We start from the raw sequence: 13,993 nt of genomic DNA on the forward strand, positions 1-13,993 counted from the left end.
AGACTCAATTTGAAGATCCATCGAGTTCGCAATGACCACGTGGAGAAGAGTGCGGGTGGAGTTGTTTGGTTATACATATTTTTTTAAACACAGATTTGAGTTTTGAATTTATGTATGTATATATATATATATATATATATATATTTGTGTGTATGAGTGTTGTTGAACACATGTATTCTTTTCATTGAGATTTGTGATTGTTGATCGAGTTTTATAAGTTTTTCTTCTCAATTAGATATGTTGATTTGTTGATTAATTTGTTTTGTTTTGTTTTTGTTTGTTTGTTTGTTTTTTATTTATTTTTGTTGTTTTTTTATCTAATTTCATTTGACAGAACCAGAGTAAAATTTTACTCTGGTTCTATTGCTCTGTTTTTTTCATTTGACAGAACCAGAGTAAAATTTTACTTTTATACAGAGTAAAATTTTACTTTTGTGTAGAGTCTAACATTTTACTCATTTTTCAGAGTAAAATTTTACTTTTATACAGAGTAAAATTTTACTTTTAGTTTCAGAGTGTAACATTTTACTCTTATTCAGAGTAAAATTTTACTTTCATACAGAGTAAAATTTTACTTTTAGCCTCCGTTTGGGAAGTGGGTTGACTTTTTGACTTTTTTAGCCTGGGCTTAAAAGCTCGGTTTGGGAAGGGCTTTTTAACTTTTTTGAGTTTTTTTGTGAGAGAAGAATGTAATGATTATGGGTTGGATGTGATGTTTTGTTTGTTATGGCTAAAATAGCCTATTTTATTTTTTGTGGCTAAAATAGCCAAAAAGCCCAAACCATGGCTTCCCAAACGAAGCCTTAGTTTCAGAATATAAAATTTTACTTTTATACAGAATAAAATTTTACTTTCATACAGAGTAAAATTTTACTTTTAGTTTCAGAATGTAAAATTTTACTTTTATACAGAGTAAAATTTTACTTTCATACAGAATAAAATTTTACTTTTATACAGAGTAAAATTTTACTTTTAGTTTCAGAATGTAAAATTTTACTTTTATACAGAGTAAAATTTTACTTTTATACAGAGTAAAATTTTACTTTTATACAGAGTAAAATTTTACTCTGAAATATATCGTGAAGATGACTTAATAGGAGAGCTGATAGATATGAGGGTAATATAGTAAAAGAAACAAGTTTTAAAATATTAAGGGATTTTGAAAATAATTATATAATTCTTGTCCTTTTGAAAGACAAATTAGATAGTGATGAGGCTATCACCAAATCCCCCTTTTCTTTCTTCTTTTTTTTTTTTTTTTTTTCTGATGCACAAGTTTATTGAGATAAATTCAAGTTTAGAAAATTAGCAAACTTCAAGATGTTATTAAATTTTCCTTATTTACACAACTAATCAATTTTGAATGAAATTTTAAAAAAGCCTCGACGTTCCATTATGTCTATCATGACAATACTTTCATATACATTAGGTTTTGTTTGATGCAACTTGTGAGGTTATTTATAACTTCTTTAATTTTGCAAAATTGTGTCAGTCTTCTGTTTACAATTTGAGGCAAAAATAACTTATAATAATCTAAAAAAAGTAATTTTAATTTCTACTTTCGAATTATCATATTTCAACTTATAAAAAGTTGCATCAAACAGAAGTAAAGGAATGCATGATACGTAAATAAAATTCATAAACTTGCTCTGGTTGTCAACCAACTGGTTGTAAGTTGTAAACGAATCAAGTCAGTCAAATAATGGACCACTCACTTGAAAGATTCATAAGTTATAAGATGTGTACGTATTAGAATCCAATCTCAAGTGAGCTCTTCATACAAGTCGAGCTTGAGTAACTTCTATTATAGCTCGTTGAGCCAAGTTCGAGCAAAACTCACAAGCTTCAAAACATGAAAAAGCTTGACTCATTCATATAGCAAGTCATTCTCAAACTAGAGCCTCTCAAGAAGCTTGGTTCAGTTTACAACCCAAACGAAGTGCAGAAGCATTAAATCTAGACCATAAAAAAATTAAAAATAAATAAAAATAAAAATAAACACATGATTGTATACCATAACTATTTTTACGCAGAATTTATCACTGAATTCATAAATTGGGCCACGTTTATTTGTGGGATAAAATCGTAAGTTCAATTCCAAATTCAGAGGCCATATATTCCACTTTTGGATGTGCAAAATTGATTAGGACTAATCACCCGTGCCAAACTAATTATCCAACAAAATCAAACCAAAAAAATGTATTTTCCAATAGGAGTCGAGAAAATTAAGGGAAATGAAATTACTTCTGACAAGCTACATTGATATGGACAATATGTACAGAATTATGTTGCAGATAAACAATGAAGATGATGAAAATAAATAACAGAAAAGGCTTGCCTACCTCTTGCTTAATAACTATGGTAAGATGGTTTTCAGCGGAGAATCAGCACGGAAATGATACATTCTAAAGATGAGAAAAATGAAACCCTGTTTTCTCCCCCCGCCAGTTAACTGATCTGTCACTGCAGCGATGATACATAAATCAACCTTGAAATATTCTCGAACAGTTCCATCACAAAACCTGGAAAATTGACGATACAATCCTCTTAATACTGTAAATCATGAAAGTGATGTTACCCAACATTGCAAAGGAAAATTTAAGGAAATTAAAGAAAAATAATGGTAATTATGTTAATTTAGTGTAGTGGTATAATAAATTGTACAAAGGAAAAGGTCGTCAGAAAATATTTGCATGCATACACCTCCAGTACGTTAATAACAGACAGTACAGAGAATGAGTGATGGGACATCTCGACATGACAAAAAAAATAGTATGTTGATTTCATCTCGCAGAACTGTAAACAGGATCAGGCAGCATTGAGCTAAGGAAGCCTCAGCCCAAACAACAGTAAAGATGCAACAGTTCCACTCCTTCCAAAGGGGGGCATTTGTACCATTTTTTTTAATTAAGGGGGTCAAAATATACGGGTTCATAAATGAGAGGGTAAACTGATATTCGTTAATAGTTTAGGGGTCTTGGTGTAAATAACCCAATATTAAATTGAAAGAACTGCAGTACTTCGCTCAATGGGTATTGAAAATGGAACTTCGGATCATAAATTAATTCTAGACCTTATGGCCCTAGTTTGTTGTATGCAATAACCGGACTTGCATTCACAGAAATATCTCTATATATATTTACACACTACATATGGAAGCTCGTATAAGTATCATCATAATGTGGATTGTACATCGCTTGCCCACGCTGCCCTAAATTTAAGCTGAGGCCAACCTTGACCAAGTTCATATTAAGTTATTCAACCCAAAATATTTCAGGTTTAGGCTGCTGGAAATAAGTCAGCTCAGACCAATTCACAAACTAAGACTGTAGATATAGAATAAACTATATGATTTAGAAACTATATGATCTGATTGGCCAATTCAACCCTCTCAATCAGGCCTTAGCCATCCCCAACCACAATCCCCGATTAGGTTGGCAGCCAGCTTCCCACAGTAGAGTCAAATTTAACTGTGATGCAGCTTTTTGCAAGCATTCTTCATCAGCTGCAATGGGTTGTGATTCTTAGAGACTCAAAGGGAAACCCACTGGATGGTTGTGCTAAGTCTATTAAGGCTTCGTCTGCAGTACAAGCCGAGGCACATGCAGTGCGTATGGCATGTCTCATGGCTCAAGCTCTCAATCTCTCACAAGTGGAAATCGAAAGTGACAACAAAATGGTGATCTCTCTTTGCGTTTCCGAAACAGTTCCACCATGGGAGTATAGTGCTGTTATCATGGATATTCGAGGTCTTGCTCCTCCAACTATTTTGTTTTCCTGGACAAGAAGAAACAACAATGAAGGAGCACATTGGGTTGCAAAAGCTTGTCTTTCTAAGTCCTTACCTGTAAATTGGGTTGTATGCCCACCTGCCACTCTTGTCTCCATACTCAATTCTGATGTATCCCATTTTCCTCTTTAAATGAAAGTTTGGGAGTTCAAAAAAAAAAACTATATGATTTCCAATGCCAATTTAAGTATGTACTGCCATTTTTTCTGAAAAGTAAATATGTATTATCATTTTTGTAATGAATCACCCAACTCGGCGAATCACTTCTAAAATCATCTGAAAGCAATAAATTAATCAAACAATTATGTCCTGATGCTATAGCAAATGCACGACCCACTAACAAGCCATGCAGCAAATCAAACAACTAGCAACTCATTCAACCTTGCATCCAAGTATAGATTAGGAATGACAATTTAGTTTATTCTCTTCCTTTTTTGGGTAACGAGAGTTTGAAATTATCAACATTGTCTGTTGGATAGGCACCATTACTTGATATATGTACCTTCCAGTAGTGAGTAAGAGGATTTACCCAATGGTTGGAACTCATGTCCAATTTTTCGGACCAAAAGATTCAAGGGTTAAGATCACTCCCTGGGCACACAAAGGCTACATACTAGTTGTTTTCTCAGGAGACCCAACTTGATTGTCTGTATTTAGTTGAATATCTAAGGAAACTACCTCTATGGTTGGGAGCATATAGTATTCTATTTATACATATAATAAATACATTGTAAGAAATATATTTTTTTGCTTAGTCGTTGTAGAAAGAAGAACAAAAAGCAAGAGGATTGGGTAATCTATACTATTCGATTTGTTCTCAATATTTTGCCCTTATTTCATTCTAATGTAGATTGATATTTGTTCTTCACATATTTTCTTTTGTCTTGGTAGCTTTTCTTTTATTTCTTTGGGATTCATATGTTTGGGTACTATACTAGTTGGAACCGCTATTCTATCTCAATGGAAATGCAGTTCTAATTTGTTTCTTGCTCCGAACTGTAGAAATGTTACCTCCAATAGATGATTCCTGAAACTTAATTGCTTCCTTGTTCACTGAAAAAATGCATCTTTCAAAACAGCCTAACCATACCAAAGATCATGCCAAACGCTCTCATTGATCGTTATCATTGCCTGCCAGAAAGTTCTTAGTGTAACAACCTAACATGCTGGTAACTAAAAATATTGCTAAATGATCAGATCTAATTAGTCAAAGAAACTTCCTATAAGTCACAAGTAGGTTAAATGATTAAGATTATTTATTACTAATAATTATATAACTGAAACTGCCGTAAAGGGCAAACCCTGTACACTAAAAAGGTCAATGCCTGGAAGGTAAACATTCATTGGCATTTACAGATCTCCTATAAACTGCACAAAAGATAAAATACAGAAAGCGTAATCTAGTCAATAAAAAAAATAGAGAAAGTAATAGAAAAGCTTTGAGACTACACTGATAACTCAACGATCTCAAAGGATCTCCTATTGTGTTCCTCACAATCCATCCACAAAAAGCACAAGGCTACTGTTTGACAATTCTTCCAATTTGACTTCCTAAACAGCATAAGCTATGCAATACCAAAAACAGAACACACCAAGTTCCATAAATCTCTGGCCACTGGACAACAAAGAAGAAGATGGTTAACACTTGTGTCTGCCTGCTTAAACATGCAACACCAATCAATCAACACCTTGAACCTCATCCTAAGATGGTTACGGTTTTGACAAAAGCAAATCAAAAAACGACCAATTAGGAAACAATCCCAACTCCAAGACCTGAGCAATGTCACACAAACAACAAATCCAGAATGAAAGTAGATCAAGCGCATGCACACACACAAGCAAGAAACAAAGAATTACATGGTTCACTCAAAAATAAGGGCTACCTACCGTCCATGGAGTCACTGCGGCTTCACTTTATTGTCAAACAAGCATAGCAGAGTCACAAGATTCTCTCACCCTTTCAATCTCACAAACTCTCTATTGTTTTTTGTTTTCATTTTTTTGGAAGGCACAGAAAATGGAAAACTCTTTCCAAAAACTACTTTTTCCAGAAAATTTATAAAAACAAAAACTCAATTTTTTTTAAACACACGAAAAAGTTGTTATAGAATTTGTCAAAACTATTTTCGCACAAAAAAAAAAAAACAATAAACCCGAAAACTATGTTCTGAATTCATTGTATAAAACTATGTTCACTTTTCATTGTTTTTATGTAAACATGAAAGACAAAAATGATGCCAAACGGGCCCTAGTGTCCAAAAATAAAGGAGAAACAAGTAAGAGATATTTAGATGGGACAAAAAGTAGACAGATATGGCAGGATCTGTTTCCTAAACTCTGTATTTGTAATGTGCACTGCATTTACTTGAAAACATTTTCTGAGCTCATTAAAGCATGGCTTATCAAACTTTGTGATAAGGATTAAACAATTCGTTGTCTTCAAATCAGCAAGAAACTATGTATGTGTAGCCGCATTTGGACACTGATTTATGATTAAACAATTCATTGTTTTAGGGGGTGTTCTCTTCACAATTAGAATATTAGAAATGGATAGTATGAACCTACATGCTTGAGATTTCAAACATTTGCAAATAAACAAATGCCTAGCTAGGATTAGTTAAGACACTAACAAGCACAAAAGCAAATGTTGCTAAATGACTAAACTATAGAGAATTACAGAATTCCAAGAAAATTAAAACAGAATATTACCTCAAATCACACGTCCATATTAGGATTTTTTCCAGTAAGAAGACGAGAAATCTGGAGCCCCCTGCTGAATGCTTCATTAAATAGAGTCCTTGTCTGCATTGACTGGAATCCGGGCATCCATGAAAGTAGTGCCAGAGGAACCATAGCAATCAACCCAAACAGCATATCATACAGTCGAGCCAAGGAAACCACGGTGTCCCACACCACTGTGGACTCTAGAAAAGGCCTGAGTACCTGAGCAATAAGTAAAAGGCCCCATCCCGTGGGGATGAACGCCAACATGCTCGTGATAAGATCAAGAGCTGCAAACTTGGTGAATTTCAGCAATAAAACAATCACTAGTATAGTGACCACAATGACAAGGAACTGAACCAGACGATAGAATACATGCTGCTTAGCACCATATTTGTCCCGTGCATATGCTATGATCACGTAAATTGCAACAGCAGCAACCATGTAGATCCAAGAAAGCAAGTAAACACCAATACTTGTGTTGCCACTGGCAATTTTCAGTCGGTACACAATGCCATACTGGAAAAAGAAGAAACGAAGATCTATAATTATCTCCAACAACTTTCCCCAAAGACCAGTTGACCTCAAATGGTCCTGTTCCTCGTACCACCATGCTTCCCAACTCTGATCAGCTTTCACAAAAACACCCCTATACCATATCCAATCCATGAAATCATTGAAATCGTATACAGTTTTCAACCAATCAAACCCAGAAGGGTTGAATACAAAGGGCGACAGAATCCATGACAGAACAAGAAACCAACACGAGATAGTCATGGCTATGTAGACAAATGTATTCTTCGCCACTGGGCTATGAAAAGCATACACAATCAAAATCACCCCAAGCTCAATTGCTTTCACAAAATGGCTGCGAGCATATAGTCTGTAGTTCTCAGAAAAGCTCTTATGCTCCACGACAAAACCACGCCCTGTGCCTCGGTACTTAGCACCCCCATGAAGAATGGTCCGGCCAAAATAATGTGTTCGCGTTCCCATTGAAAAAGTGTAGAAGAGTGATGCAAGTTGCAACTGCATTGTTAAAAAATCCCAAATTGCTTGAAGGAACCCCTGCTCCAGAGAATTCTCCACGATCATTGGAAGGGCAGTGAACAGACCAATCTGAACAATGAATTGCTGATTTGTGATTGTGCCAAGGGCCTTATTGTTGCTACTACTGACATTCTCAATACCACTGAGAGCAAGATAAAGGCGGCCCCACAAAAATGCATAGACAGTTAGTACAACCATCATCGTGTTGAAGTAGGACCCTACAGAAGTATAGAAGAATGAAAGCATACGAAAGAAGTCCAGTCTATGACCCAACCTATACACATCTCTGCTCAAAACCTGTTCACCGTTGCCGCTGGAAACCTTGGCCTCGAACATGGAGATTTGGTTCAACCCAACATCTCTTCCCTTACCCACTTGTATATATTCATGGTGTGTCACATTCCCACCTCTCAGTGTACAATTAAAGCCAGCAAATATATCCTCGCTAATGTTGATCACTCTAGAAGCCTTGCTTATACCACCCCGAGTCAAGAACCAGAACCTATCAAACACATCTGGATGACCATAGTGCATTCGCACCTTGAGAGGATTTGCCAGAACACGCTGCCCCAGTGTTACAAAACTCATTTCCTGAGCAGACATGAACCAAGCAAGGGATGACACTGAACCAGTAAATACATTTTCACGAACACCCAAAATTGTCGGCTTCCTTATACCATAATATTTTTTAAATTCCTCCAATAGATTCCGCATCTTGAGTGCCTCCTCAAAAGAGTTGTCTTGGTTCATGTCAATGGTCTGAAGTGCATCACCCCGAGTGAAGATGATGGCATGGTTCTGATTCTCTGGCTTACCCTCCCCAATCTTCAAGGGACCAGGCAATCTAATGCGATAGATCTCCACTTCTTTCTTCAATTGCTGATCATACTTCACAAGAACAGAGTAATACTCCAACTCATCTCTTCCAAGTTGTACCTCATCAACATAAGCAACTCGAAGGGCCTCATTGTTCTTCATCAGGTACAAAATCTCCTCAGCACGGGAATCACCCTTTTTCTTATGATACCCATACATCTGGCAAGCCACCACATATGTGAATTTCATCATAGCACATGCAAATTCATTCCCTCTAAATAGAAGACTCACGCTACTACTTGCTCTGCTGAGGTTTCGTAAATCAGGTGGCCTACCTGAGCCCATACCATTCAAACCATTGTGCTGTCTCAGTGAACCATGAGACGCAATTTCTTGTGACCCCTTTCTTATATCCACTTCAGATGCAGAATCGAGAAAGGCAAGCATCTTGAGAGCCCTATGGTAATACATCATTCCCCGAACAGTACGGGAAAGAGTCTGGCCTCTGTATGATGCCCAGAGACGAAGATCCCTTGCTTTGTTTGTCCAGATCTCATCATCATCTCCCATTCCTTCTCTACGCATCCGCTCCATAAAATTTGCCCACTCATCCTCATAAATCTTCTGCAAATAAAACAAGGTGGAAATACCATCATCATTTCGACTTCGAAGTGATTCTTTCCCATAACAAACTTCTTCATCGTAGTAAGGAGTGAGAACGCTAAAAGCCATCATTTTGTCAACCTGGGGAGCGCGAGGTATGTTCATAAAGAGTGAATTACTAAAAAAAGATATACGCCGCCTTGCCTCAAGATTTTTTGGGACATTGTGCATTGAATCTCTGGATGTAAGAATTGTCTGCAAACGCCGCAGCTGCCTATAGAAATAAGCATCATCGTCATCTGGAAACTGAACAGCATTCTCAAAAAGCAGCCCTGCATCGGTGGCTCGATTAAGAGGCACCAAACCTTCCTGCCTCAACTGCGCAATGGACTTCTTCGACCGAGGAAATTCTCGAATAGAAAGTTCATACAAGGCCTGCAATACATTCACCACCTTACTCAATTCTTTCTTAGGCATCATCAGAAGATTAATAAGAGATATCAACTGGGTATGAATTTTCTGTAGAACAGTCAACTTGTAGGCCACAGTAACATTCTCAATTTGAATGTAGTGCTCAATCTCCTCAAACAATTTTGTGACAATTGAATACTCTTCAGTGCCATACTTAATAATCTCAAGAAGCAAGTGCCTGATGCTATCATAAGCTTCAATGACTGCACACCGCCTATACTCATTCTTGCACATCTTCGACCAAAGCAAGCGATCAGAAGAATCACCCAGTTCACCTGCGTGGCTAAGAGCGAGCAGAAGCTCATTGCAAAGGAGGAAACACGGCCAGCGAATAACCCTAATTTCCCAATAATTCGGTGGCAGTTCCATAAGCTCCAATTCTTGATCACTGATTAGATCTTCTTCCCGCAAAGTTATAATTATCTCATTCCATATCATGGCAAATCGGGTTGTTTCAACCTGACTTGATTCGATTTTCTGGATAGCTTGGCCAAGTCCATATCGTAGCCTCAGTCGACGGATTGCATCGCGGAGCTTGTGCACCAGTGTTGCCTGTGGAGTTAAGGTCCGGTTGTCTGGCATGAGGTTAAACTGCAACGCACTCGCAAAAAACTGGAACCTAAGCCTTAACTGTTGGATATTTCGAATCTCGCCTAAATGTGCGAACAACCCAACTGTTGCACCGGCCAAGGAAGAATAAATTGCATACCAGATTTGCAAATCCATTAGATATACAAGAACAACAGGAATCCACAACAATAAAACTGCCGCTCTGTTGGTATTGGTGAAAAATTCATGCCAATAGTAGGATGTACTCTTGAGATGCAAAAGAGCCTCTGTTGGGGCAACCAATGGCTTAATTTGAAGGAAGTAACTGAATGTGAATTTTGAAGCCAATACTGCAATCCAAAACAATGTGTACTTTATGTTGTTCACAAGCCCCTCCCTTAGCCCGCGACCCACAAAGATTCGCGAGTGAAACCACCATGTCAACAAGTATAGAATCATCCAATCTGATTCCTCAAGTACATTACGAATCCACGGAATAATAAAAAGAACCAATGACAGCAATTCTGGAATGACAAACACAAATGCAGCCTCAAGAAAAGTAATGATTTGCCTATTTGCCTCATTTGACCAATTCCCATCAGAATTCTTTTGGCTCCAAATCCTCGCATAGAATACCGAAAAAACAATAATCCAAGTCGAAGCAACCAAGCTCTTAAGCACCATCCTCACAGCAAGCCACATTGTCTCCTTCGAAACCAAACTATATTGAGTACCAGCATCAAGCACTGATTGCAGAAGTCGAAGACTTGCCCAAGTGATAAAAACAGTAAGTAATTTCACCTGTGTATCGCGCTTCTCCAATGCTTGCCAAGGATACTCTGTACCCTCCCAAGCAACAATAATGGCAGCTTGCAAGAACAGAAATAACAAAACCCACACGCGATCAAAGCTCCGAAACACATTCCAAAATGTCCTTTGCTCAACAAAACCAGTCTTCCCGACACGCTTATCCTTAGTGTCAAGAAAGTTACAGCCAAGCTTAATAGGCCAATTGAGCCTCTTCAAACACCTTCTACTCCAAAAGTACTCATTGATATCATCATAATTTCGCCAAGCCGAATGCGGGGCAGTCCCATTTCGACTCCGCTTAACCTCCCCCTTAATTGTATTATAAATGGGTATAACTACAGTTTTCAAGAACCCATTTTCACCTACTGTTGAGGGTACAAAGGGTTGTGCTGTGTATTCATCGATATCATTATCAAGAACTCGGTTTAATTCCATAGCCATGTGATGATAAATATAACAAATACACTCAGGTGTGAATCTAAGATTAGCTGATTCACCCCAAACTAAGAGATAGAGACATACATAGAGGAGTTCGCGGCGGAGCAGATCGGAGTCACGGCGGTTTGAGAGCAAAACGTATGATCTCCGGCCAAGAAAAGAGCACCAAGAAGTGTAGTTCTTGAGGAGCTTGCGGCGGAAGCGGCGGAGCACGTTCGGATCAAGGACGTCCACGGCGGAGCCCGGCGGCGGCGGAGGGAGGCGCATTTGGGAATTGGCTAGGTGGAGGACCAAGTGCTCTCTCTGGTTCGAAACGTTGTCGTGTTGGAACCCGAAGGAGTGTCCGAGCCAGTCCATCAGGTCTAACCCATCGTGCCACAGCACGGACGACGGTTTCCGGAGGTCACTGGTGGCGCGTAGGGCAGCGGTGGCTGCCCGTACTTCAGGGTTTCGCTGCCATGGATGGTCAATCAGCAGGTTATTGATTGGGATTATGTTGTATGGCTCTGCATACCGCGGTGGTGGCGGCGGCGGCGCGTAGGCTGACCCACGGCCGCGCGTGGGAGCCGGACGCTGTCTCATATTCATAGCAGCTGCAAATTCAAACCCTTGAAAAGCAAAAACTTCAAATCAAACCCACATATATATATTTATATATACATTTAAGTGTTTTGAATATAAATTTTTTTGATAGTGTGTAATTTGATGAGAGAATTGAAAGAATGAGAGAGAAAGAGACATGTTGAGCTTAAAACGCTTCAAAACAACGACTTTGAATCAAACCCCTATACATTTAAGAGCTACATATATGAATTTTATTTTGATGAAGAGTGTAATTTGATGAGAGAGAGAGAGAGAGAGAGAGAGAGACCTGTTGAGTTTGTTTATTGATGATTCTGGTTTATTCGACAGCATTCAAAAACACAACCACAGTGTTGTTGTTATCAATGGAATTGGTTTGATTGAGTGTTTGAAGCTCTAATCGGATAAAATTACTTAAACAACGAGGCAAACCCAATCAGAGAAAGAAAAAAAAAATTTATTAGAGATTTTAAAAATTTTATTAAAAATATTATCAAATATTTTACATAAATATAAATTTACATGACACGGTTTTAGATCTATGTAAAATATTAAAAAATGTCATAAATTTTAAATAATTTATCAAATTTTTTATTAAAATTTTCCTATGAGTGTAAACTCACATGTATGTGACCCTCCGCTTATGCAAAAATTTTGATAAATTATTTAAGATTCCAACATAATTCTAAAATATTTAATAAAAATTTTGATAAAATTTTAAGTTTTCAATATTACTCATGAGAGAAACCATTCAAAAGTATGGGACTCAAATTCGAATATACCTTCTCTCGACAAATTATTTAAGATTCCAACATAATTCTAAAATATTTAATAAAAATTTTGATAAAATTTTAAATTTTCAATATTACTCATGAGAGAAACCATTCAAAAGTGTGGGACTCAAATTCGAATATACCTTCTCTCGCTCTCGCTCTCGCTCTCTCTCTCTCTCTCACTCACTCTCACTTTCCCTCTCTGTACTGCTGGGGATAAGAGCTACCAACAGGCCAAAAGTAAAGTAAACAATTCAATTAGTACAAATGCCACGTACACAAAAGAATATTATGGGGCGTTTTGATAAGGCAGTAAAAAGTCAATTTTTTTTTTATTTTTTAAATTTTTTTACACAAAAAAAATTATTAAAAAAAATTAAAAAATCAACATTTTATCAATTGCCTAAACACCACTATATTTTGTTATTTTAATTGATTATTTAATTTTTTTACTTATTTTAGTTTAGTTAAAAAAATTGTATTTAAAAAGTTAGTTAATTTTTTCTTATAGTTGATTTAATGATTGTTATGAGAGAAGAAGTGAAAATCTTATTAATTATTTTTGTTTATTTTATTTTTTAGAGTTGGTTTGAGAAGTGGGTTGGTTTTTTGGTTTTTTGACTATTTTAGCCTGGGCTAAAAAGTTTGGTTTGGGAAGGACTTTTTGACTTTTTTGACTTTTTTGTGAGAGAATAGTGTAATGATTATGGGTTTGATGTAATGTTTTGTTTTTTGTGGCTAAAATAGTCTATTTTATCTTTTGTGACTAAAATAGTAAAAAAAGTTTACTTTAGCTCTTTCCAAACAGACCTAATGGGTTATTTTAGCTTAATCATCATCCCAAACAAGACTTATACATACTTAGGCCTATTTTAGTAATAAGGTTAAAAGTTAATTTTTTAGCTTTTTAATTATTTTAAGGCACATCATCTTTTTATTTATTTTACATATTTTTTTAAAAAAATAAAAATAAAAATAATCCACTTTTAATATATTTCTCAAAATAAACCTTGGTATGTGAATGTGGTTTTTTTTTTTTTTTTTGAAAACCTAACCCTAACCCTAGTTTTTGTTGGGTTGATGAATTTGGATTTGGGGAGTTTCGTCTTCTTTGTGAGTGTAACGATTCATGGAATTAAATTTGAGGGCTGAAACTGACTGTTTTGGGTTAAACTCGGGTTCTGATTAGATAGTGTAATGTCTCACCACAAATAAAATAAAAATTCAAAAATCTTACAAAAAAATAAAATAATAATCAACTTATTTAATTTGGATTAGATTCAATTTTTACAAAATTAAAATCTTTTATTTTTCATATTTTTTTATTTTCACTAATTTTTTTTAATATTATAAGTAATTTTTTTAATTTTTAGATGCACCTAATATAAAT

General features: G+C 36.2%; 1 protein-coding gene and 1 non-coding gene across 4 annotated transcripts; both read right to left on the reverse strand.

Annotated features, from left to right (window-relative positions):
• Positions 1 to 2,225: 2,225 nt before the first annotated feature.
• Positions 2,226 to 12,322, reverse strand: LOC114284070 (callose synthase 11-like). 3 transcript variants are annotated; one of them, XM_082886752.1, is made up of 3 exons: positions 12,120 to 12,322; positions 6,500 to 11,856; positions 2,226 to 2,522 (listed from the first exon to the last, which is right to left on the reverse strand). In XM_082886752.1, exon 2 carries the CDS (start codon positions 11,834 to 11,836, stop codon positions 6,506 to 6,508), a length of 5,331 nt encoding a protein of 1,776 aa, XP_082742878.1. In that variant the 5' UTR covers positions 11,837 to 11,856; positions 12,120 to 12,322; the 3' UTR covers positions 2,226 to 2,522; positions 6,500 to 6,505. The 3 variants fall into 3 exon arrangements, with proteins under 3 accessions (XP_082742878.1, XP_082742879.1, XP_082742880.1); XM_082886754.1 differs by lacking the exon at positions 2,226 to 2,522 and adding an exon at positions 4,807 to 4,921; XM_082886753.1 differs by lacking the exon at positions 12,120 to 12,322 and having other exon boundaries at positions 6,500 to 12,112.
• LOC114284074 (small nucleolar RNA J33) lies at positions 8,779 to 8,862 on the reverse strand. The gene has a single exon (XR_003636770.1). It is a non-coding gene; the product is annotated as a small nucleolar RNA J33 (small nucleolar RNA).
• Positions 12,323 to 13,993: the final 1,671 nt, after the last annotated feature.

This window comes from Camellia sinensis, chromosome 9 (genome assembly GCF_055761805.1).
Source record: "Camellia sinensis isolate YWXY chromosome 9, ASM5576180v1, whole genome shotgun sequence".
Lineage (NCBI taxonomy): Eukaryota > Viridiplantae > Streptophyta > Magnoliopsida > Ericales > Theaceae > Camellia > Camellia sinensis.

Coding starts and splice junctions, on each gene's coding strand:
- LOC114284070 (XM_082886752.1), bottom strand. CDS start 11,836: ATGAATATGAGACAGCGTCCGGCTCCCACGCGCGGCCGTGGGTCAGCC.